This window comes from Saimiri boliviensis, chromosome 8 (genome assembly GCF_048565385.1).
Source record: "Saimiri boliviensis isolate mSaiBol1 chromosome 8, mSaiBol1.pri, whole genome shotgun sequence".
Taxonomy (NCBI): Eukaryota; Metazoa; Chordata; class Mammalia; order Primates; family Cebidae; genus Saimiri; species Saimiri boliviensis.
The window spans coordinates 37,118,432-37,141,941 of record NC_133456.1 but is presented as its reverse complement, the minus strand read 5'-3'; the positions used below and the strand labels follow the sequence as shown (position 1 = coordinate 37,141,941).

The following is a 23,510-nucleotide window of genomic DNA, read 5'->3' as shown; positions in this document are numbered from 1 at the left end:
AAGAATATAAGTGAAAATGCTAATATAAGCTTTCTAGAGATAATTGTAATAACGAAATTTTGGAAAATAAAGTGAAAAAAACTACAGAGGTTTTAAACTTCCTTTGTTTATTTGTTTTTGTCTTTTTCAGTGGAATCCTGTTTTTTTTTTTCCGTAGCGAAAATATGCCATAGCATATGATATTTAAGCACACATGGTTTACTAAACATTTTTTTTGTATTTTTTTAAAAAAATGACTGTCTTTTTGACTGAAGAACCTAAGAAACTGTCATAGTGAATCAATGCAACTTATTAAGAATGAGATCCATTTGCAGTATTCTATAGCTTCTCTAAAATTCTGTCCCTACAGACCCATGATATTCTTGAGATTTATTTAGTGAGATCACCTTATAGCCATATCATTTTATCTTTCCAGTATCTAGTTCCCCTTGGATGGTACCTGGAATGAGCACATTTGATACTAAATTCTTTAAATAAAATCAAATGAGATCAATGTATCACTAAATACTTTTATTATCTATTGTGCTTTAAGATAATATCTTTCCTTTGTAACAACTCAGTACATATTAGACATGAACCATTGTATTTAATTCTTTCTTTAGATTAGTAATCTCTTTATGCTTATTGATAGGCCACCTATAATTCCAAGGTTCAGTACCACCTACTGACCGTGTTTAGAGTTGCTTTATTCAGCAGTACACATTGTGAAGCTGTTTCCTGCTGTAATACAGTGTCATTGTTGATGTAAGCACTTTCAAGGGTTCTTTTTTTGTTGTTTATACAGGCATGCCAGAATCACTCTTGTACTGCTCCCTGCACGATCCAGTCAGTCCCTGCCCGGCTGGTTATGTAACAAACAAGGTGTGTTTTCAGAAGGGTCTCCAAGGCTGCAGCTTTGCCCCAGAAATTCCGCCTATGGTGAATCCCTCAGATGCCCAGATCCCACTGCCTGGGATGATCACTTATACCTTTTCCTTATTTCGATAATTACAGTGGGATGGGATGGTTTATAGAGTTAGAATAGGGCTGTCTATGGATGAGGTTAAGATGAGGAAAACCATATCCTCAGCGTTTTCATTGTTGCAAAAAAAATTGAGGGTAGAAGAGGGTCAAATACGTGCCAAAAAAAGAAATTGCTATGATAGGGGAAAACAATAGTCTTTTGCTGCTATGCTTTGTTTGAATTTTAACAACTTCAGGAAGAGTGGGGGAAGCTGCCGATAAGTATTATCACATGTATAACTATATATAGTAGAACCTCAATATAATACTCTCTGCTGGGTCTACAGCCAGAGATTTTTGTCTAGTGAAGAACAGTATCAAAAGCACTTCATTAAAAGGTTCACTTGAGAGGTGGCCCAATTGGCATTATCCCTTAGGACAGCGTTCTGGCAAGGCTTCAGTGCATACTGCTGCTTTACAAACGCAATTACTTTTCCTGCACTCACTTTATTAATGTCAGCGATATTTATTAATTGTGCCCCTAAGAACACTATTTTTACTCATTCTCCTGTTTTAGGCTTCTATTTATTTTGTAGTTTGAATTCTGGAGAAAATACCTGGGCTGGGTGTGGTGACTCACGCCTGTAATCCCAGCACTGTGGTAGGCCAGGTGGGTGGATGGCTTGAGCTTAGGAGTTTGGGACCAGCCTGTCCAACATGCAAAACCCCATCTACACTAATAGAAAAATTAGTCGGGTGTGGTGGCACGGGCCTATAATCCCGGCTACTTGGGAGGCTGAGGCAAGAGAATCACTTGAACCCGGGAGGCAGAGGTGGCAGTGAGCCAAGATCGCACCACTGCACTGCATTCCAGCCTGGGTAACAGAGCAAGACTCTGTCTTAAAAAAAGGAAAAATAAAATACTTTGACTTCCGTTATCTTCCTAAATTATAAGGGAGAGAAGAATCATTTAAACAGTAATTCTGATGCCTTAGTACAAAATAAAAAGACTGTATGTTGGCTCTCCATCTATGTCCTTGTTGATCTTTTCTAAGAAAAGGGATGCTGTAGGGTAACCAAAGATAGAATTTTTTTCCCGTTTTTTTGACTTTTATTTTTGGTTCGGGGTAATGTAAACATTTGTTACACAGGTAAATTTGTGTCATGGGGGTTTGTTGTACTGATTATTTCATCACTGAGGTATTAAGCCTAATATTCAATAGTTTTCTCGTTCTCTCCTTCCTCCCACCCTCCACCCCCAAGTAGACCCCAGTGTCTGTTGTTCCTTCCTTTGTGTTCTCATCATTAGCTCCCACTTAAAAGTGAGAACATGTATGGTATTTGATTTTTTGTTCCTGCATTAGTTTGCTAAGGACAATGGCCTCCAGTTCCATCTATGTTCCTGTAAAAGACATGACCTCTTTATATATGTATATATACACATATATGTATGTGTATATATAGATATAGATATATATGTGTGTGTATATGTATATATTTTGAGACACAGCCTCACTCTGTTGCCAGTCTAGAGTGCAGTGGCGCGATCTTGACTCACTACAACCTCTGACTCCCTGATTCAAGCGATTCTCCTGCCTCAGCCTCCAGAGTAGCTGGAACTACAGGCATGTGCCACCACGCCCAGCTAATTTTTGTATTTTTAGTAGAGATGGGGTTTCACCATGGTGGCCAGGATGGTCTCAATCTCCTGATGTTATGATCCGCCTGCTGTGGCCTCCCAAAGTGCTGGGAATACAATGAGGTCCGGTGACCTCATTCTTTTTTATGGCTGCATAGTATCCTGTGGTATATGTACCACATTTTCTTTATCCAATCTATCACTGATGGACATTTAGGTTGATTTCATGTTTTTCTATTGTGAATAGTGCTGCAGTGAACAATTGTGTGCATGTATCTTTGTGGTGGAATGATTTATATTGCTCTGGGTATATGCCCAGTAATGGGATTGCTGGGTCAAAGGGTAGTTTTTTGTTTTGTTTTGTTTTTGTTTCTTTTTGCAGCAACAGTTACCTGGAATGTCTTAATAGGTAGTTTTGTTTTTAGCTCAAAGACTGAGTGTTACTAATATCTATATTCTTGTGAACTGGGAGATTTAAGTCTTTAATTCTGTATCTAATTCAGTCTAGTAAACACTAGATATTAAAAGTGTCTAGGGCCCTAGACGCTTTTGGGATACAAGCATGAATTGGGTAGTCAGACAAATATAGAATGGTGTAATAAATGCTATCATTTCTATAAAAGAAATAAGTACAAATTACTGCAAGAGCATAGAGGAGAGATCGATTTGGAAGTTTGGAGATCAGATTAAATATGTGAACTCAGTGTCTCAATGGACACATAGTATTTTGCCAGGCAAAGACGTAGAAGTTCCAACATCTAGAAATAATAAATACTTGAGGTGATGGATTCTCAAATACCCTCACACGGTTATTACATGTGCTATATATGTAAGAAGTCTCACTTGTGCCCCATAAAAGTGTACAAATATGTATCAATGAAAAAAGTTTTGAAAAAAAGAAGAAATAGGAGTTTGTTAGTCAAAAGGAACTGTATGATCAAGAGCAGAGATTCAGAGTCTGTGGTGTATTCAGGAACAGCAAGGGGTGGGTAGGGGTGGGGCAGTTGGGATAGGGGAGAATGGAAGATGGCTAGAAAAGAGAACAAAGAATTATTGGGGGCTACCTCAAAAGTTATATGACCACTGAAGGATTCTCTGTAAGCTGTAAGATCCTATTACCCACCATGTCTGGATATTGAATTGTCACCATCTCTGCAGTTGTAAAGAATTATTGCTTTATAATTTTAATTATTTATTTTTATTTGCATTTTACTCCTACTAATTCCCCATCATTTTGCTCCATGGCAGTCTGCGTCTGTGTGGGGTGTTTCAGGACGAGTGGAAATGACTGTTTCCAAGTTCATGGCAATTCAGCAGGCCCTTCAGCCAGACTGGTTCCAATGCCTCTCCGATGGAGAAGTATCTTGTAAGGAAGCAACTTCCATAAAAAGGGCCAGAAAGTCTGTTGACCGATCACTTCTCTTCTTGGATAACTGTCTGCAGCTGCAGGAGGAGTCAGAGGTAAGGCTGTACCACTAACCACTCCTTTCTCTTGACACTCTTGCCTCCCTTACATTCTGTGACACCACCTTTTCTGTTCTTCCTCCTGCTGATGTGCTCCTCACTTCTTTGTCTACTTTTACTCTCTCTTTTTATTTTCTTTCTGAACCCTAAGTATTATTGTTCTCTGGGATTCTATCTTGGGTTTCCCTTTTCATTCCATTCTATATGTTGTCCCTGGGCAGACTTCCCTTAGTTTTAATTGCTGAATAATTCTAAAGTTGTTTATACTATCAAGATCATTCTACTTAGTTTTAGAACTATGGGCTATAGGTAGGTTATGTCACTAGAATATCCCTCAACCTCAAAAGTGAATGGACTTATCATCTTACCTCCACAAGCCTATTGTTCTGTTTTTTCTTCCTCAATACTTTATCTCCATTCATGGCATCCACCAAGTTACTTAACCAAAAATTTGAGGTTTTCTTTTTCTTTATTGAGTCTTACTCTGTTGCCCAGGCAGGAGCGCAGTGGTGCGATCTTGGCTCACTGCAACCTCTGCCTCCCAGATTCAAGGGATTCTCTGGCCTCAGCCTCCTGTATAGCTGGGTGTTTTTAGTAGAGATGGAGTTTCACCATGTTGGCCAGGCTGGTCTTGAACTCTTGACATCAGGTGATCCACCTGCCTCAGCCTCCCAAATTGCTGGGATTATAAGTGTGAGCCAGTACATCCGGCCAAGAAATTTGAGCTTTTCAAGACTCCCTTTCTTCACTCATATTTAATATCTAACTGTTCACTCTTTCTTAATCCCATTTGCCTAAATATGTCTAGAATCTCCCCCTCCTTATGACCACCTTAAGCCATAACTGCATCATCTCTTATGTACATGATTACCTTTGAATTCTCTCCGCCTCCATTCTCGTTTTAAAAACACAAACATTAGCTCCTTCCCCACTTTCCTAAAAGAATTTAATGACCCTCCACTTCAACACTTACGTGGCATGGACAGCCTGCTATGATGTGGCCTCTGCCTGCTCCTCCAGCTCACTGTGAGCTACTTTCTCCTGTGACTTGCACTCTGGCCTTTCTGAGTTGTTTGGAATTCCTGGAGGCATTAGCCTGTTTGATTCTGTACACAGATTTTCTTCTGGACTATTTCTGCTTTTCTTATCTCTGGCCATATTCCCTCTTTTGCTTCCACATCAGGCTCATTTCGTTCCATATATCACTCTTTTTGTTGTTGTTGTTGTTGAGACAGAGTCTCACTCCATTGCCCAGGCTGGAGTGCAGTGGGGCAATCTTGGCTGCACTGCAACCTTTGCCTCCTGGGTAAAGTGATTCTCCTGCCTTAGCCTCTCAAGTAGCTGGGATTACAGCATGCATCACCATGCCCAGCTAATTTTTGTATTTTTAGTTGAGACGGAGTTTCACCATGTTGGTCAGGTTGGTCTTGAACTTCCAACCTCAGGTGATCCATCTACCTTGGTCTCCCGAAGTGCCATGTATCATTCAATACAACTGGTTTCTGATACTTCCAGGGATTTCAATTCATTCTTTGCTACCCCTTTAATTAGTATGCAGCTATATTTTAGCCCCAATCATATTGTATTACAATGATTATGTGTTTGTCTTTATTAAACTGTGGCCTCTTTAAGCTCAATTTCTGTGTATAATTTGTGTATCTTCATCATCAGCAGGGTGCCTGACGCATAGTAAGCCCTCAGTAAATGTTTGCTGGTGGTGAATAGTTATGATGGGGTGAGGAAGATGAGGTTGTAGTGGTAAATCAGGGATACTGACATCAGAGTTAATTAAGTTGAAAAAGAATTTAGAGAACAGCAGAGATGAGGGAACAGAAGATAGTGATCAGAGGAGAGAATTTTAATATCTGAGATTATGTATGTAGAGTAATCCCTAACGATGATCACATCCCACTGTGGCAAAGCACATTGAGTCTGAGGAACATCGTTATATGAATTTAGCAATAAACATATAATTTGGCCAATAACGTTAATATAAATGAAATAATTAGAGGAAACATGATTGTTCTGATTAGAATTTACAGTATCTGTAACAGGAGTTTGGTATGGGGACATTGCTGTGGGGCTGGGCAGTTAGTGTTGGTAGCTTTCTAATAATTGCTTTGAGCCAGTCATTATCCTTGCAGGACTAGTAATGTTTGGGTAGGCAGAAAGCAGGACAGAGAGTGTGACGAAGATGATTACTAGAAAGGCCAGATGAGCCTCAAGTTCCTCATCTATGTTGTTGCAGTCAGCCTCATTATTTCATATTAGTTCTGCGTGCGCGTGTGTGTGTTTGAGATGGAGTTTTGCTCTTGTTGCCCAAGCTGAAGTGCAGTGGTGCAATCTCGGCTCATTGCAACCTCTGCCTCCTGGGTTCAGGTGATTCTCTTCCCTCAACTTTCCCCATTGCTAGGAATATAGACACGTGCCACCACAGTTGGCTAATTTTTGTATTTTTAGTAGAATTGGGGTTTCACTGTGTTGGCCAGGTTGGTCTCAAACTCCTGACCTCGTGATTCGCCTGCCTCACCCTCCCAAAGTGTTGGGAGTACTGGCGTGAGCCACTGCACTTGGCCTTACTTCTGCATATTTATTGGTCAAATGCTGCAGTCTGTCTCCATATCCCTTATTATTATCTTGATATGATTATTAATACTGCCCCCCCTTATTCTCAAGTGTTCCATTTTAGATAATAAATTATATCCTCAGCTTCTTACACTCATGAAAGGGAGTTTCCCAAATAATCATGCTAGTCATGTTAAGCAGGCAGGCCTATGTAACTGTCTGCTTTGTATATCTGCATACCTCTTTTTCCTTTTCCCATGAGTCCCTGCTTGTCTTACTGGCTCCTCTTATTCTGAATGCCCTTCAGTATTGAAGCTCTCCAAGATTCTGTTTTTGGCTTCCTTTTCTTCTCCATATATTACCTGGGTTAGGGACGGCGAACAGGTTTCTTCCAAGGTGGCCAGGTCCAGCAGGAAGATAGTCATCTGTTAGTCATGTCTACTGTGGAATCAGGAGTGGAGAGTGGTAGCATCATGCCGAGTGTCTGCCACTCTAGCATGGGCAGTCTTGTTTGCATCACACATAGCCATACCTTTAGATTCATTTAGGTTCAGTGATTAAAATTGCCATTTGTACATCCTGCTGATTCCTCAAACTCAGAACACACAAACAGAGTAATCATCTTGCCTCATCCACTATTTTTCTAGGAGTCCTTGTCGTTTGCTCTTATCACCGTCTCCCTGGACTTGCAAAACAGGAGCCAGGAGTCATTTGAGACTTTGTCTTTATCCTCTCCTTGGACAACTAGTCCAAGTTATGTTGATCCTACTTCCTGATGAGGTTTCAAGTTTTATCTTTCCTCTTCATTCACATTGCCACTGCATCATTAGCCCGGGTCATCTCATCTTTCACCTAGATTATTAAAGTTGTCTGCTATTCCATTCTTTGATCATACTTGCCCTTAATTTATTATTCACATGATAGCCAAAGTGTTCTTTCTAGAAGAATAGTCCGATTATGTCCCTCCTGCTTAAACTGAAGAGTGAAATTCCCTTTTTACAGTGTTCCAGGCCTCCTCTCCATCCCTTTCTTCTACCGGAGAGCCATTGTGGATTTGTAAAATGTTTTCTTTCAAAACTTATTTTTTGCAATTAGATACACATAATTAATACATAGATATACATGGCTATATTGCATGAATATGATCATATATTCAGCAGTTTGCTTGTTTTTCATTTAACAATATCCTGAAACTTTCTCTGTCAATGCATATATTGCTGTATCTACTGCATTCTTTTTAAACAGCTGCGTAGGGAGCCGTACTGTGTGTATATCATGATTTATATAAGCCTTTAGGCTATGGATAAATATTTAGGTGGGTTTTTTTTTTTTTTTCAGTTTTTCATTATTCTGAACATCTTTGTAAGTAAACCTTGGTGCATGTGAATGAATATTATAGGAGAGGTTGTTAGAAGTGGAATTTTAGGATCCATAGATAAAAGCATGGACATTTCGATAAGTGCTGTCCGCTTTCCTTCCTAAGAAGTTGAACTAATTTTTACTCTTTGTTTATCAGGGTATGTAAGTACCATTTCCCTTACAGTTTGACCTCTGCTATGTTGTTTTTTGTGTATTAACTTTTTTGTTATTATATGGGCAAAAATGGTATCTCGTTGTTTCCAATTTTACATTAGCTTACTAGTGAGGTTTAGTAGTTCTTTTTTTTTTTTTTTTTTTGAGATGGAGTTTCCCTCTTGTTTCCCAGGCTGGAGTGCAATGGCGCGATCTCGGCTCACCGCAACCTCCGCCTCCTGGGTTCAAGCAATTCTCCTGCCTCAGCCTCCTGAGTAGGTGGGATTACAGGCACGCACCACTATGCCCAGCTAATTTTTGTATTTTTAGTAGAGACAGGATTTCACTATGTTGACCAGGATGGTCTCGATCTCTTGACCTCGTGATCCACCCGCCTCAGCCTCCCAAAGTGCTGGGATTACAGGCTTGAGCCACCGCGCCCGGCTAAGGTTTAGTAGTTCTTATGTGTATAGGACAGTCACATTTATTTTTCTGAATTTCATATTTACATATTGTACTTAGATTTCTACAAGGTTGTCATTCATTTCTTTAGAGGATTTGTTGGAACTCATTTTATGCTGTAGATATTTAACTATTCGTCCAAAGAGCAAGTTCTCCTTTGTTTTTCTTGATGGTATATTTTACTAGAGAAGTTTTACTGTTTTTTTTGTGGGGGGGGGTGTTGTTTCTTTGTTTTTGAGACAGAACCTTGACCTGTCATCCAGGCTGGAGTGCAGTGGCGCAATCTCAGCTCAGTGCAACCCTCTCCTCCTGGGTTCCTGGGCTCAAGCGATTCTCCCCGCTCAGCCTCCCGAGTAGCTGGGACTACAGGCACATGCCACCACACCCAGCTAATTTTTGTATTTTTAGTAGAGATGGGGGTTTCGCCATGTTGGCCAAGCTCGTCTTGAACTCCTGACTACAAGTCATCCACCCACCTCAGCCTCCCAAAGTGCTAGGATTACAGACGTGAGCCAGCATGCCTGGCAAGTTTTTGTACTCAAACTTGTCGACCTTTTCCTGTAAGCTTCAGCTTGTTTAGGAAGGCCTTTCTTACCCCAAGATTGTAAAAATGTTCAATATATTCTTCTAAAACTTGTATAACTATATTTTTTATGTTTAGATATTAGGTCCATTGACTTTGTTTTTGAGGATGGTATGTGGTTGTGGTCTTTATTTTATTGGTTTGTGAGTAGACAGTTGTCTCAACAGTTTCTGTGTTCCTAAAGTTATCTCTAGCTAAGAGACTTGGAGGTAGTCTGAAGCAGGCCTGGGTAGTCATTACACAATTTAAAACTCTTCTTTTGTCCTTTTCCTCTTGTACCTGCTTAGTGTACATGTTATTTATTTATTTAATTTTTTTTTCTTGAAACAGGATCTCTGTTAATTCAGATGGAGTGCAGTGGCACAGTTTAAGCTTACTGCAGGCTTAAATCCTCTTCCAGCTCAGCCTCCTAAATAGCTGGGACTATAGGCACAAGCCACCGTGCCCAGCTAATTTTTTTTTTTTTAATTTTAATTTAATTTAATTTTTTTAAGACAGATTTTCACTCTTGTTGCCCAGGCTGGAATGCAATGGTGCGATCTCAGCTCACTGCAACCTCTGCCTCCCAGGTTCAGGTGATTCTCTTGCCTCAGCCTCCCGAGTAGCTGGGATTACAGACATACTCTACCACACTTGGCTAATTTTGTATTTTCAGTAGAGGTGGGGTTTCTTCATGTTGGTCAGGCTGGTCTTGAACTCCCAACCTGAAGTGATCCGCCCGCCTCAGCCTCCCAAAGTACTGGGATTACAAGCATGAGCTACTGCGCCTGGCCAGTTTTTTTTTTTGTTGTTGTTGTTGTTGTTTGTTTGTTTGTTTGTTTTTGTAGAGACAAGGTCTCACTATATTGCCCAGGCTGGTCTTGAAATTCTGGGCTCAAGCGATCTTCCTGCCTTGGCCCCCCAAAGTGCTGGGATTATAGGCCTGAGCCACTGCACCTGATTTAATTTAATCTAAGCCAGAACAAAACTACATATGTTGAATGCCTCTTTTTCCTCAGTCTTTTCTTACTTGATTGGTAAAGTATGTTTTTCAAAGTATGTTCCTCGGAGCCCTAAAGGTTCTTGGGGAAGAGGGAGCACCATCCCCCTTAATGTTCCAGCTGCAGCAGCTTCACTGAGGCTGCTTCTCTATATTGGACTTCCATGAAAAGTTCATTTTAACAAAGGTCTCCGTTACTAAAAATGGTTAAAAGCATGTCATCCTTTCTTACCTCAGGTCCTTCAGAAGAGTGTGATCATTGGCGTGATTGAAGGTGGAGATGTAATGGAAGAGAGGCTGAGGTCAGCACGAGAGACAGCCAAGCGGCCCGTAGGTGGCTTCCTTCTGGATGGTTTTCAAGGAAATCCGACAACCCTGGAGACTAGACTACGCTTGCTGTCATCAGTCACTGCAGAGCTGCCAGAGGACAAACCAAGGCTAGTGTTCAATTAGGTCACAGGCCAGCCTCATGGGATGCAGGGCAGGAGTGCTGGCATATTGTATATTACATAGTGTCTGTGCATGTCTTTGATGTTTTGATTATGTCCTTTCTGAGCTGAGTCTGCCGAGGCACCAAAGCTCAGGAGTTCCCATCAAGGCTGTCCTGGCCTTGATTTCAGAACGTAGAGTAGAGCATAATTGCCATGTGAATTATGTTATTTGATCCTTATAAGTGAGAAGAAGTATTATGCTGTTTCCCCTCATTCTTGTGCCGATCACAAATATTGTTGTCTCTTCATTATAACGTGGTACCTGGAGACCAAGTATAAAGTCATATGTAACTCTGGTTTAAATTGAGGAAAGTTGAGGACAGATCAGGGATCACTAGTGGGATGAAGATGAGCTTCACCAACAAGAACTTAAGAAGCTCTTCGATTTGAGGCCGGTAGTGAGTGGTGTCAGCTTTTGAAATTTAGGGGACTGACAACAGTAGTAGGATTGGTTCTTAGGTTTCCGTAAACTGCAGGATTCACCTTATGCTGGTAAGAAAAGACCATCTGCAAGATTCAACGCTACAAATTCTGAGTTTCTGAATGCAGTTGATGTTGTATTAGGCTACCTACATTTTTTGATGGCTTTTTTTGTGTGTGTGTGAGATGGAGTCTCCCTCTATTGTCCAGGCTGGAGTACAGTGGTGCAATCTCAGCTCACTGCAATCTTTGCCTCCTGGGTTCAAGTGATTGTCCTGCCTCAGCCTCCCTAGTAGCTGGGACTACACGTCTGGCTTTTTTTTTTTTTTTTGTATTTTTAGTAGAGACAGAGTTTCACCATATTGGCCAGGCTGGTCTCGAACTCCTGACCTCATGATCCACCCACCTCGGCCTCCTGAAGTGCTGGGATTACAGGCATAAGCCACCACGCCCAGCCATTTTTAAATTTTTTAAAATCTTACTTAATGTGAATATTCATTCCTTTTTCCTGGATGTATATTAAGAAGTTTGGTTGTGGGTGCTGCTTTATACTCCTCTAGAGCTGTTGGATAGTATATAATATACGTAATTTTACTACTTTTTTGAAGATCCAGGTACAACTTACAGGAAAGCATATGAATCTTACGTACAGCTCAATTAATTTGCACTTGTCTACACTCATGTAACCACCACCCAGAACAAAGTATTTTCATCACCCGAGCCAGACTTTGCCTCCCAATTTTAACCTAGTTCTTTCGTGTTCATTGCTTGCTTTCCTATACTTGTTTCACTCTGGTGCACAGAAGACGTCAGCACTAGTATTTCTAGTCATTTTCTGGACGTGTGCGTGTTAAGCGCTCACAGATGTCTGTTACTGAATTTGAAAGCTGGGATCGTTTTTCTTTCTATAAGTGTGCAGAAATGCCAGCTTCAGTTGGATGGGAGTTCTAAAACATTACTTTACTTGAAAGAAACTGTAGTCAGGAAAACCAGCATATAGTTAAGGGTTCTGCTTATTTAATATTATATGAGCCTTTTGTTTTGTTTCGTTTTTCTGTGCCAGTTCATGGCAAGGGGCTATAGGTAGAAAAACAAACATAAAAAAGAGCAGCAGCCAGCCAGCCCTGATGCAGTGCATCTGCACATCTGTTTTCACGGAGTGGCAAAACCTGGCTGGGTGCCATTGATGTTCTCAGAATGTCTTACCTATTACAGGTTGAGTATTCTTTATCCAAAATACTAGGGACCAGAAGTCCTTGAGATTTTGGATTTTTTTCAGATCTTGGAATATTTGCAGGGTACATACTGGTTGGGCATTCCTAATTTGAAAGTCCAACATCCAAAATTCTCCAGTGAGCATTTCCTTTCAGTGTCATGTTGGTGCTCAAAAAGTTTCAGATTTTGGAGCATTTTGGATTTCAGATTTTCAGATTAAGGATGCTCAACATGTACCTTGGAAAACGCCATCTCATTCCACAGTGCAGACATTTTATTAATGGAGAAAATATAAAGAAAGCCAACAAGATTCTTAGATTCTGTGGCAAGAGGTGAAATCCTGACAGCAAGAGTTGCTTTGTAAATTAACTTATAAAGGATATAGTAGATTAAAATGTCTTTATTGCACCAATTATGAAAAGTTATTATAGGCAAAATACAGTTAAAACAAGCAAAATATTTCAGCAAGAAATAAAGCAAACAGCTTTGCACTGCTAAAAAATCTGTATAGTGTATAGAAGATAGACTATAAAGTTTAGTTTATGACCAGGGAGGTTGTTCAGAAAGGATGAGTTGAAAGGAAAGTAACCTTTATTGAGCTTCTCTCTGGGATCAGAAACTATACTATGCGCCGGGCATGGTGGCTCTCGCCCATAATCCTGGCACTTTGGGAGGCCAAGGCAGGCAGATCAGCTGAGGTCAGGAGTTCAAGACCAGACTGGCCAACATGGTGAAACCCTGTCTTTACTAAAACTACAAAAATTAGCTGGGCTTGGTGGCAGATGCCTGTAATCCCAGCTACTAGGGAGGCTGAGGCTGGAGAATTGCTTAATTGCTTGAGCCCAGGAGGTGAAGGTTGCAGTGAGCCGAAATTGCATCATTACACTCCAGCCTGGACAACAAGAGTGAGACTCCCTCTCAAAAAAAGAAAAAAAGAAATATACTGTGTGCTTTTTCAAATAAATATCTCATTAATCCTCACAGTAATTCTGTGGGGGTATATATTATTGCTCTTGTTTTTAAGATAGAAGACTAAAACTCAGAGAAATTAAGTAATCTTTCTGAAGTGACAGAGCTAGGGTTCAGGCCCCAGTCTCTCTGACTGCAAAGCCCTGTGTTCTTTTTACTACACCTTGCTGTCCACTGCCTGACACTCTAACCATGATTGGTATTTTTCATTATTTTTTTTAAGTGCCTTGTTCATTAAAAGGACTTTCAATTATAAAGACACATGCACACGTATGTTTACTGCGGCACTGTTTACAATAGCAAAGACTTGGAACCAACCCAAATGCCCATCAATGATAGACTGGATAAAGAAAATGCAGCACATATATACCATGAAATACTCTGTAGCCATAAAAGAGGATGAGTTTATGTCCTTTGCAGGGACATGGATGAAGCTGGAAACCATCATTCTCAGCAAATTGACACAAGAACAGAAAATCAAACACCACATGTTCTCACTCATAAGAGCATGTCGAACAATGAAAACACATGGACACAGGGAAGGGAACTTCACACACTGGGGCCTGTCAGGGAGTGGGGGGTCAGGGAAGGGGTAGCAGGGGGTGGGGGTTTGGGGAGGGCTAACATTAGGATAAATACCTAATGTAGATGACAGGGGGATGTATGCAGCAAACCACTATGGCACATGTATGCCTATGTAACAAACCTACACATTCTGCACATGGACCCCAGAACTTACAGTATAAGTTAAAAAAAAAAAAAAAAAAAAAAGAGAACTTTCTGATTTCCTTCCTTGCATTATCCTCATATCACTCTTCTTATTGTTACTCTTACAGGCTCATATCTGGTATTAGTCGACCAGATGAGGTGCTCGAGTGTATTGAAAGAGGAGTGGACTTATTTGAGAGTTTTTTCCCTTATCAAGTAACAGAGCGGGGATGTGCCCTAACTTTCAACTTTGATTACCAGCCGGATCCTGAAGAGACACGTAAGTCTTTCGAAGTTAATTTCTTATCCTTAAGTTTCTTCCATTTCCTATTAATTTTTGGCTTGAGTCACAAGACAGAAATATGTATATATAAAGCCAGTCTTTTACAAAACTTCACCTTTGTTTCTTATCTGTGTGCTCTGGCATGTTGGCACACAAATCCAGGTACTTAATACTATACATGCAGCTCATCAATGTTAGGATGTGATTTTATAGTGAACAGAACCAAGAAAAACAAAACTTCATCTGTTAACAGCCTGAAAGAAGAACATTCAGAGTGAATTGTGATGAAAATCGTAAGAAAACCTTTGAAATGCTTGGTAAAAGTTAATTTGTTTTCTCACAAAAGAGTTTTTGTCTTTTCTTTGCAAATCCTATGCTATTAAAATACAGGGAGACTCATGATCCTCTGATTCTAGTGTTACTTCTTGCATTTTGGTTTTTTGTTCTGTTTGTTTTTTTTAATACACCCAGCTTTGACAGCTGTTTTCCTCTGCTAATGTTGCTTTGAAGGACTGCCGTTTTATTTTATTGTTTAGTTATTTAGAAGTCAAGAAAGTCAGTTTCAGATTCTAACACTTAACTGGTGGTAGAAAAGGAGCTGGGATCCAGACTTTAGGCTAGAGTTGCTTAAAGTAGGTTTTCAGGAGAGTGTCACCTGCCCACTCTTCCCTCCAGCCTTTAGAAACGGACTTTCGTTTTCCTTTTCCTGCTGTCCTTGGAATTCTTCCTTAACCACATCAACCTTAAATTTGAATAGGACCAGAAACTTCCTTCAGGGTTCATTTTATTCCTCACAGGTAACTAAAATTTTATTCAGATCGTTGTACTTTTAGAAAGCAACTTAACCATTACTCTAAATGGAATTACTCCTGGAAACAAAATAAATAAAGTCGATCAAATTCTTAAATATATAGGAGGTTGATTTTACTGTCCTTTTAGACAGACCGAAACATAATGTATATGGATAGGTATTACCATTAACACTGTAAATTTTCATGTCTTCATTTACAAACTTAATTATTTCCACCAGAACAGAGGTAACTGTTAGTCATTCAGTACCAGGAATATGCAAAACTCTAAAAAGAACCTGATTTGAGTTCTCTGTAATGAACAAGGTCATTTTTGGCCAGAGAAAGCCAAATTTTTTCATGATTAGGAAAAAGGAAATAGTGTGAACATTTAAACAAAGTATTATGTGCGTGTAGTAAATTAAAGTCCTTTGCCAGTTATGTAGTGAGAATTCCAGAGAAATTATTTGGCAACAGTTCTTCCAGATGACAAGAGTTTTCCAAAATGTCAGGGCTTAAAAAATTTTTTTTTCAGAAATAGGGTCTCACTCTGTTGCCCAGGCTGGAGTGCAGTGGTGTGATCATGGCCCACTGCAGCCTTGAACTCCTGAGAAAAGAACATTCAGAGTGAAATGTGATGAAAATCATAAGAAAAGATTTGAACTGCTTGATAAAAGTTAATTTGTTTAACTTTAATGGGCACAAGCAATCCTTCTACCTTAGCCTCCTGAGTAGCTGGGACTACAGGTGCATGCCACCATGATCGGCTAATTTTTTTTTTTTTTTTTTTTGAGATGGAGTTTCGCTCTTGTTACTCAGGCTGGAGTGCAATGGCGCGGTCTCGGCTCACCACAACCTCCGTCTCCTGGGTTCAGGCAATTCTCCTGCCTCAGCCTCCTGAGTAGCTGGGATTACAGGCATGCGCCACCACGCCAAGCTAGTTTTTTGTATTTTTAGTAGAGACAGGGTTTCACCATGTTGACCAGGATGGTCTTGATCTCTCGACCTCGTGATCCATCCGCCTCGGCCTCCCAAAGTGCTGGGATTACAGGCTTGAGCCACCGCGCCCTGCCAATCGGCTAATTTTTAAATTTTTTGTAGAGACGGGATCTTGCTGTGTTGTTCAGGCTGGTCTTGCACTCCTGACCTCAGGTGATCCTTCTGCCTGAACTTCCCAAAGTGCTGGGATTACAGGAATGAGCCACTGCAGCCAGCTGAGGGCTTTATTATGGTTTCCCACATCAGCATGCAAATGTATGGGAGCAAAATTATAACAGCTCCGTGCCCAGTGCTCAGGTCGCTTCTCTTATTCCTTTGACCTTGATAAAATTACCCTCCTAAGACCACGCATCCTTCTCCTAGGCCCAACACTGAGATTTGTTATCATTTGTTTCCAAAATACCCCTTAACTACTTATCCCTATTCCAGGCAGTTGCCTTTTTTTAAAGTAGCTGGTGTTTCTTTTGCAGTGCAAGGAATGTTTCTTCTTAAAGCAGAGAGTTGAAGGGAATAATTCAGGTTGCCATTTAATTCTGGATAATCTGGGTTCCCCAGAGGGCCAGAGGCTCCGTACAGAATACATACATTAAAACTATGTTCTGCTTCAATCTATTTGGAATATAGGTAGTTCAAAGCCCAGTTTCTTTGCATGTACATTGTAATAAGGGATAGTGATAACCCCACCATACACACACACACACACACACACACACACACACACACAAACAATGGTGAACTTTTCTTGGTTTATTTATTTGTTTATTATTAAATAGAGATGGGGTCTTGCTATGTTGCCCAGGCTGGTCTTGAACTTCTGACCTCAAATGATCCTCCCACCTCGGCCTCCCAAAGTGTTGGGATTACAGGCATGAGCCACCATGCCTGACCACCAACTGCTTTTTAAATCATTTCTTGATGGTAAGATTGTATGTTATGTACTTGTAACCATAATTTGCTTTGATATTATTGAATCTCTAAATAGTTTTAGTGTTGTAGTTAAGAAGTCAGTGACCATCTTGGAGCATATTGCTGTTTTCCTTTTCTTGTGTGATTTCAGAAGCAAAATTGCAGAGTCAAAGATCATAAAATAATAACAAAAGTAAAATGTTCCCAATGGCCACTTCTTATCTGATCATCATTCAAGGCTTTTTATTGGTTTGTCCTTCAGTATTACAACAAAATGGAACACAAGAAGAAATAAAATGTGTGGATCACATAAAGAAAATTGAAACAACAGGTTGCAACCAAGAAATAACATCATTTGAAATTAATCTGAAGGAAAAAAAGTAAGAAATTTTTTAAAGTTTGGATTTTGCTTTCTGACTTCTGAATTTTAGTCTGCTTTAAAAGTTTATGGGACTATTCTCAGTTTATGACTTCATAAAATATTAATAGTTGGGTATTATTTAGGCCTTCTCAAATTCAGTTTCAAAAAACTTTTATTTTTTTTTCCTTTGTCTCATCAGAAAACTAGAGCCAGGTACTAATTGCCTTAGAAAAGCTGACAGAAAGATTAGACCAAATCCATTGTTTGGTATCTTTTAGTCCTTTAGAGCATAAATAAGGATTTCAAGATAAAACACAACAAAGTTTTAAATCGTAGAGTGCTTAAGTCATCTTTGTTAGATATAGGTTATAAATCTTAAATAAAATATTTATCTCTATAAAGAACAAGTTAAGATACAGATTGAATTGAATATGCTTTTTTCAAAATGCTTGGAACCCAGAAGTGTTTCAGATTTCTTTTCTTTTTTGTTGTTGTATTTTAGAACATTTACATTATACTTAACCTGGCTGAGCATCCCTCATTTGAAATCTGCAATGCTCCAATGAGCAGTTCCTTTGAGCATCATGTTAGTGCTCAAAAGTTCTGAATTTGGGAGCATTTCACATTTTAGATTTTCAGATTAGGCATTCTGAACCTATATATTGTAATTTTTGTATTTGGACAAAAGTGATAATCATCAGTAAACCAGTGAGTGATTTTCCTTTAAGCCTATGCACTCACTTTAGTGCTGGGGTAGGTTTTTTTGTCTTATGTAAAGGGAAATCCTATGGCTTGTGACTTATATGTCTATCTAGTGATAGTACAGACTTGAGAGTTTATCAAAGAATGTGAAAATCGTAGTTCTTACCTATATTCTGTTGGGACTCCTTTAATTGTAGATCAGAAATGGTGGTGTCTACCACATTTGACTTCTCAAAAAATAGCCACAGAGATAGATTTGTTTTGTTTTTCTTTTCTTTTATCCTTTTCTTTCTGTTATCCACTGACTCTCAAATGATTTATGTTTTTTAAATGTTAGATTACTATAAATGGTTACTAAAATTCCGTTTATGTTATAGATTTAGATGGAAATTGTACTATTATTATTAGTACCAGACTTTAAGCTTTTGAGGTTTATAGACACATTCTAGCCCTGCTCTTGACTGGGTGACTTTGGTCTGGTCAATTTCCTTTTTTTTTTTTTTTTGAGACAGAGTCTCGCTCTGTTTCCCAGGCCGGAGTGCAATGGCATGATTTCAGCTCACTACAGCCTCCACTTCCTGGGTTTAAGTGATTCTCCTGCCTCAGCCTCCCAAGTAGCTGGGATTACAGGCACACACCACCATGCCTGGCTTATATTTCTATTTCTAGTAGAGACTGGGTTTCACCATATTGGCCAGACTGGTCTTGAACTCCTGACCTCAATTCACCTTATTTTTAGTAGTTGTTTAAGGTAACACCCGGCCAGGCATGACAGCTCACATCTGTAATCCCAGCACTTTGAAAGGCTAAAGATGGAGGATCACTTGAGCCCAGGAGTTCAAGACCAGCCTGAACAACATAGTAAGACCTTGTCTCTAATACAGAAAATTATTTGGGCATGGTGGGAGGCGGAGGTGGGAGGTTGCGAGTTAACACCTATGCAGTGCTTAGTATGTGCCCAGCAGTGTTCAAGCCCTTTTACTATACTAATTCATTTAATCTTTGTAACAGTTGTCAGAGATAGGCATCCTTTGGTTCATGGATGAGAAACAAGTCAGAGAGTCATTAAGTGACTTGCCCAAGTGAGTTGTGAAGCCGGGAATCAAATTCATGCAGGGTAGCTCCAGGACCCTCCCTGTCAACCCCCATAGTAATCTTCATTGGTAGAACGTCAGTTATCTCCAAGAATGAATGTGAAGGTTAAATGAGACAGTGTATGTGAAAATGTTTGGTAGACTGCAAAAAGCTATGTAAGCAGAAGGTCTCCCATGTCTTCTGATAATAATTCTGGTGATGAGTGGTAAAGAAGTGTCACTCATTTCTCTCCTAAATGTCAAACTTTAAGAAGTGTTTCCTAAACATGTGCCTTTACAATGTGATTTGTAATACTCAAAATGAGTGAGTGACCACATGAATTTCTTCTGATGCTCCTTTGTAACCTCAAACTTGGAGTTTGCATCAGTCAGAGAAAAACTCCAGGATCTCCCTGACTCACTGTGTTCTTGGTTAACTTTTTTTTTTTTTTTTTCTTGAGACAGAGACTCTGTTTCCCAGGCTAGAATGTAGTGGCATGATCTCGGCTCACCACAACCTCCACCTCCCAAGTTCAAGTGATTCTCCCACCTCAGCCTCCCAAGTAGCTGGGACTACATGTGCACACCACCATGTCCGGCTAGTTTTTGTATTTTTAGTAGAGACAGGGTTTCACTATGTTGGCCAGGCCTGTCTTGAACTCCTGACCTTGTGATCTGCTCGCTTCAGCCTCCCAAAATGCTGGTATTACAGGCGTGAGCCACTGCTCCTGGCTCTTTGTTAACTTTTAACCATACTGCCATTTTAAGCAAGTGCACAGCACTGAACATTTGCCAGTGATGTTATTAACCACTGGTAACCACCAGTAGAATGGATGGCTGAGGTTGTGGATTTTATGTATTCCATACTTTCTGGAATGTCACTGTGACTTCTTTCTTAGGTACCAGGAGGACTTTAACCCGCTGGTGAGAGGATGCTCCTGTTACTGCTGTAAGAATCACACTCGGGCGTACATCCACCATCTGCTGGTAACCAATGAGCTGCTGGCCGGAGTCCTGCTTATGATGCACAACTTTGAACACTACTTTGGATTTTTCCATTCCATCCGGGAAGCACTAAAAAGTGACAAACTGGCACAGCTGAAAGAGCTCATCCACAGGCAAGCATCTTGAGATCTTGCAAATACGAGTCTCACTCTTCACACTGAGCCTGTACCACTGTTGTAACGTGGGAAGACATGAAGAAGAAATAATCTGAACTTTATTTGTATTCAGACATAGGGTCTGCTAAAATAAGGAATATTTGTGCCAAACTGCCCACATATAGGTAAAGAGATTTCTTCTAAAGACTTAAATGAAGACCCGGTGCGGTGGCTCATGCCTGCAATCCCAGCACTTTGGAAGGCCAAGGCGGGTGGATCACCTGCAGTCAGGAGTTGAAACCAGCCTGGGCAACATGGAGAAACCCTCTCTCTACTAAAAATACAAAATTAGCTGGGCATGGTGTTACATGCCTGTGATCCCAGCTACTTGGGAGGCTGAGGCAGGAGAATCACTTGAACCCAGGAGGCAGGGGTGCAGTGAGCAGAGATCGTGCCATTGCACTCCAGCCTGGGTGACAAGAGCAAAACTCCATCTCAAAAAAACAAAACAAAAAAGCCAAAGACTTAAATGACCTGGATTGATCAGAGAGAATTGAAACGTGACCTTTAAAACTTCTAGACTAATTATTTTAGTTGATAGAGATTCATTTAGTCAAAGACAAAAGCTTTAGCTGTGAGAACACAACCTTGAAGTGGGAATGATGAGATTCTGAGGGACCAATGAATTGGATTGAGGCTTAAGTGGAAATGACTGTGAGATGCATGACCTCTGGACATATACCTGTTGATTTGAGAAGAAATCTGGCTGGTTTGAGGGTTTCCTTTAGTTCATCCTCATACTCTAAGGAGACCGTTTTGGATACTTCCGTCTTCCACCCTGCCCTGGCAGTGCAGCCAATCAGAAATGGCTCTTATGACTTAACTGGCTCAGATATCCTGGGAATGTGGGGCTTGAACATTGCTCCTGTGATTATCTGTCCCAGGTCACACTCCATTTGACCACTTGGCCTATTTGCAACTTCTTTTTAGAGCCAATACAATTGCCTATTAGCCAAAAGTTTGCCCAGCTGCTTTCATCTGGTTGTACAGATCCATTGTGGTCTGCCTTCCAGGCTCATTAATAGTCTAACCACGTAGTAACTGAAGCCCCATCTCTTGTGAAGATTCATTCTCAATGTGTTCACTTGGACAGAGCCCTGCCTGGCCTAACGATTAGAGGATTAGTTTCCATCCTGCTCAGATCTGACTCCTGGGCAATTCACTTAACTTCTGTATGTCTGTTTCCTGCTGAATAAATAGAGACAGGCATAATAGATAGGAATGAATGAACTTTTAAGATACTGTTTAGCTCTAAAATTTGAAGAACAAAATGTTTTAGATTAGAGTCATAGCCTTAATAGCCATAATTGTCATCCTGGGAGACAGGCAACAGTAGAGATGTTTGAGAGCCTGAAGACAGGTTTTGCCTGTGGGTTTTATAATAGTTGTTGAATTGGTATCAGGAAATCCTGAGGCTGATAGGGGAAGGTGATTCTAAGTTACCTCTGTATTTTTCAAGTTTTCTATAAGGAATGCACATAGACCCACATGCACACACCATAGTTTTTAGACAAACAGCAAAAACAAAACCAAAATATGCCCCCTTTTTTTTGTAGGGGTAAGAAGTGTGCACTTGTTTTATACTCCTGTGCTATATTTTGCTCTTTGTTCAAAATTTAGTGGGCATTACTTAACAGTGTTTCTAATTATTTTGTGGCTGCTGTATGCTTTATGTGTTGGGAGCCCATTATATTAGGCTATCCTTGGATTACTATAAAGAAACACCGGAGACTGGGTAATTTGTAAAGAAAAGAGGTTTAATTGGCTCACGGCTCTGTAGGCTTTACAGAAAGCATGTACTGGCATCTGCTTGGTTTCTGGGGAGGCCTCAGGAAGCTTAATAATCATGGCAGAAGGTGAAGAGGGAGCAGGCAATTCACATGACAAAAGCAGGAACAAGACTCAGAGCAAGAACTCACTTAACACCAAGGGGATGGCCCAAGCCATTCTTAAGGGATCCACCTTCATGCTCCAAACACCTCCCACTAGGCCCCACCTCCAGCATTGGGGATTACATTTCATCATGAGATTTGGGTGGGGGCAAATATCCAAACTATATTACCCATTTATATGATTTTAGTAGTATGGGATTTGTCCATGAATAAATTCTTGGACAGCCTCATAACTTCTCCATGAATGGCAAGGGTTACTTATGGAAAACAGTTTTCCGAGGATCTGATTGTTTTGAAACATGTTGGATTGGACCTGTTCATAATGTTCATATTTTTGTTCCATGCTAAATGCATTGTTAGGGGAGTATTGGTAAATATTCTAGAATCCATATGAAATTCATGACTTTATGTCCAAAACACTGAAAACTCTGTCCGATATTGTTCAGTTTCCTGGGTCTTTTTCTTATTAGCACATTTGAAAAAAAAAATTCCTTTATTGTAGCAAATCTATTAAAGGCAATAGCCAATAAAACATTTTTAATTTAAAATTTTTATTGTGTTTGGCTTTCTGTAAATATAGTGGGTCTATTAAACAAAATACTAAATTTCCTTAGTACCAGAAATGTTCTAGAGATTTCTCATTAGAAGAAAAAAATGTATTTATCTGTATTCATTGTTCTGAGAGCTTCCATGATAAACGTGAAATCCGAAAAGGAGATACTCAGTTATACATTATGAAGATTCCCTTATCTCTCTTTATTAGTCTGTTCTTGTGTGTCTATAAAGAAAGACCTGAGGCTGGGTAATTTACAAGGCAAATATGTTTATGTGGCTCACAGTTCTACAGGCTGTACAGGAAGCATGGCACCAGCATCTGCTCCTGGTGAGGGCCTCAGGAAGCTTACAGTTGTGGAAGGCAAAGGGGAAGCCAGTGTATCACATGGTGAGAGAATGGGGAGGTCCCAGACTCAAACAACCAGCTCTCATGTGAACTGAGAGAGAACTCACTCATCACCAAGGGGATGATGTTAAGCTGTTCATGAAGGATGTACCCAAATACCTCCACGAGGCCCCACCTTCAACATTGGGGATTACGTTTCAACATGAGATTTGGAGGGGACAATCATCCAAGCCATATCACTTATCTCATTATATAATTACAAGTCTTAAGGCCATGCTAGCACATAAGAAAAATAAGAATCGCAATCTGCAGAACATTTAAAATATGTTCTTGGCATCTTGGTAAATTCTTTTCGTATATAACGATTGGCCCTTAGAGCATGGCTGTGAGGTGTTGCTATTGTCCTATGGGTTACATGTGCTAGTGCTAGCTATTCCTTACTGGAAAAGCTGAAGCCAAGTCTTGAAGAACTGAGTTTTTAAGAGGGTTGAGTATT

The 23,510-nt window shown here is 40.1% G+C and overlaps 1 protein-coding gene across 1 annotated transcript in view; it reads left to right on the top strand.

Annotated features, from left to right (window-relative positions):
- Positions 1–22,665, top strand: part of QTRT2 (queuine tRNA-ribosyltransferase accessory subunit 2) — a 30,212-nt gene extending 7,547 nt beyond the window's left edge. The window contains exons 4-9 of the mRNA XM_010345969.3: positions 785–861; positions 3,830–4,042; positions 10,384–10,583; positions 14,078–14,229; positions 17,188–17,305; positions 19,961–22,665. Coding sequence (XP_010344271.1) covers positions 785–861; positions 3,830–4,042; positions 10,384–10,583; positions 14,078–14,229; positions 17,188–17,305; positions 19,961–20,192 — 992 coding nt within the window. The 3' untranslated portion in view covers positions 20,193–22,665. The remainder of the gene's footprint in view (positions 1–784; positions 862–3,829; positions 4,043–10,383; positions 10,584–14,077; positions 14,230–17,187; positions 17,306–19,960) is intronic.
- Positions 22,666–23,510: the final 845 nt, after the last annotated feature.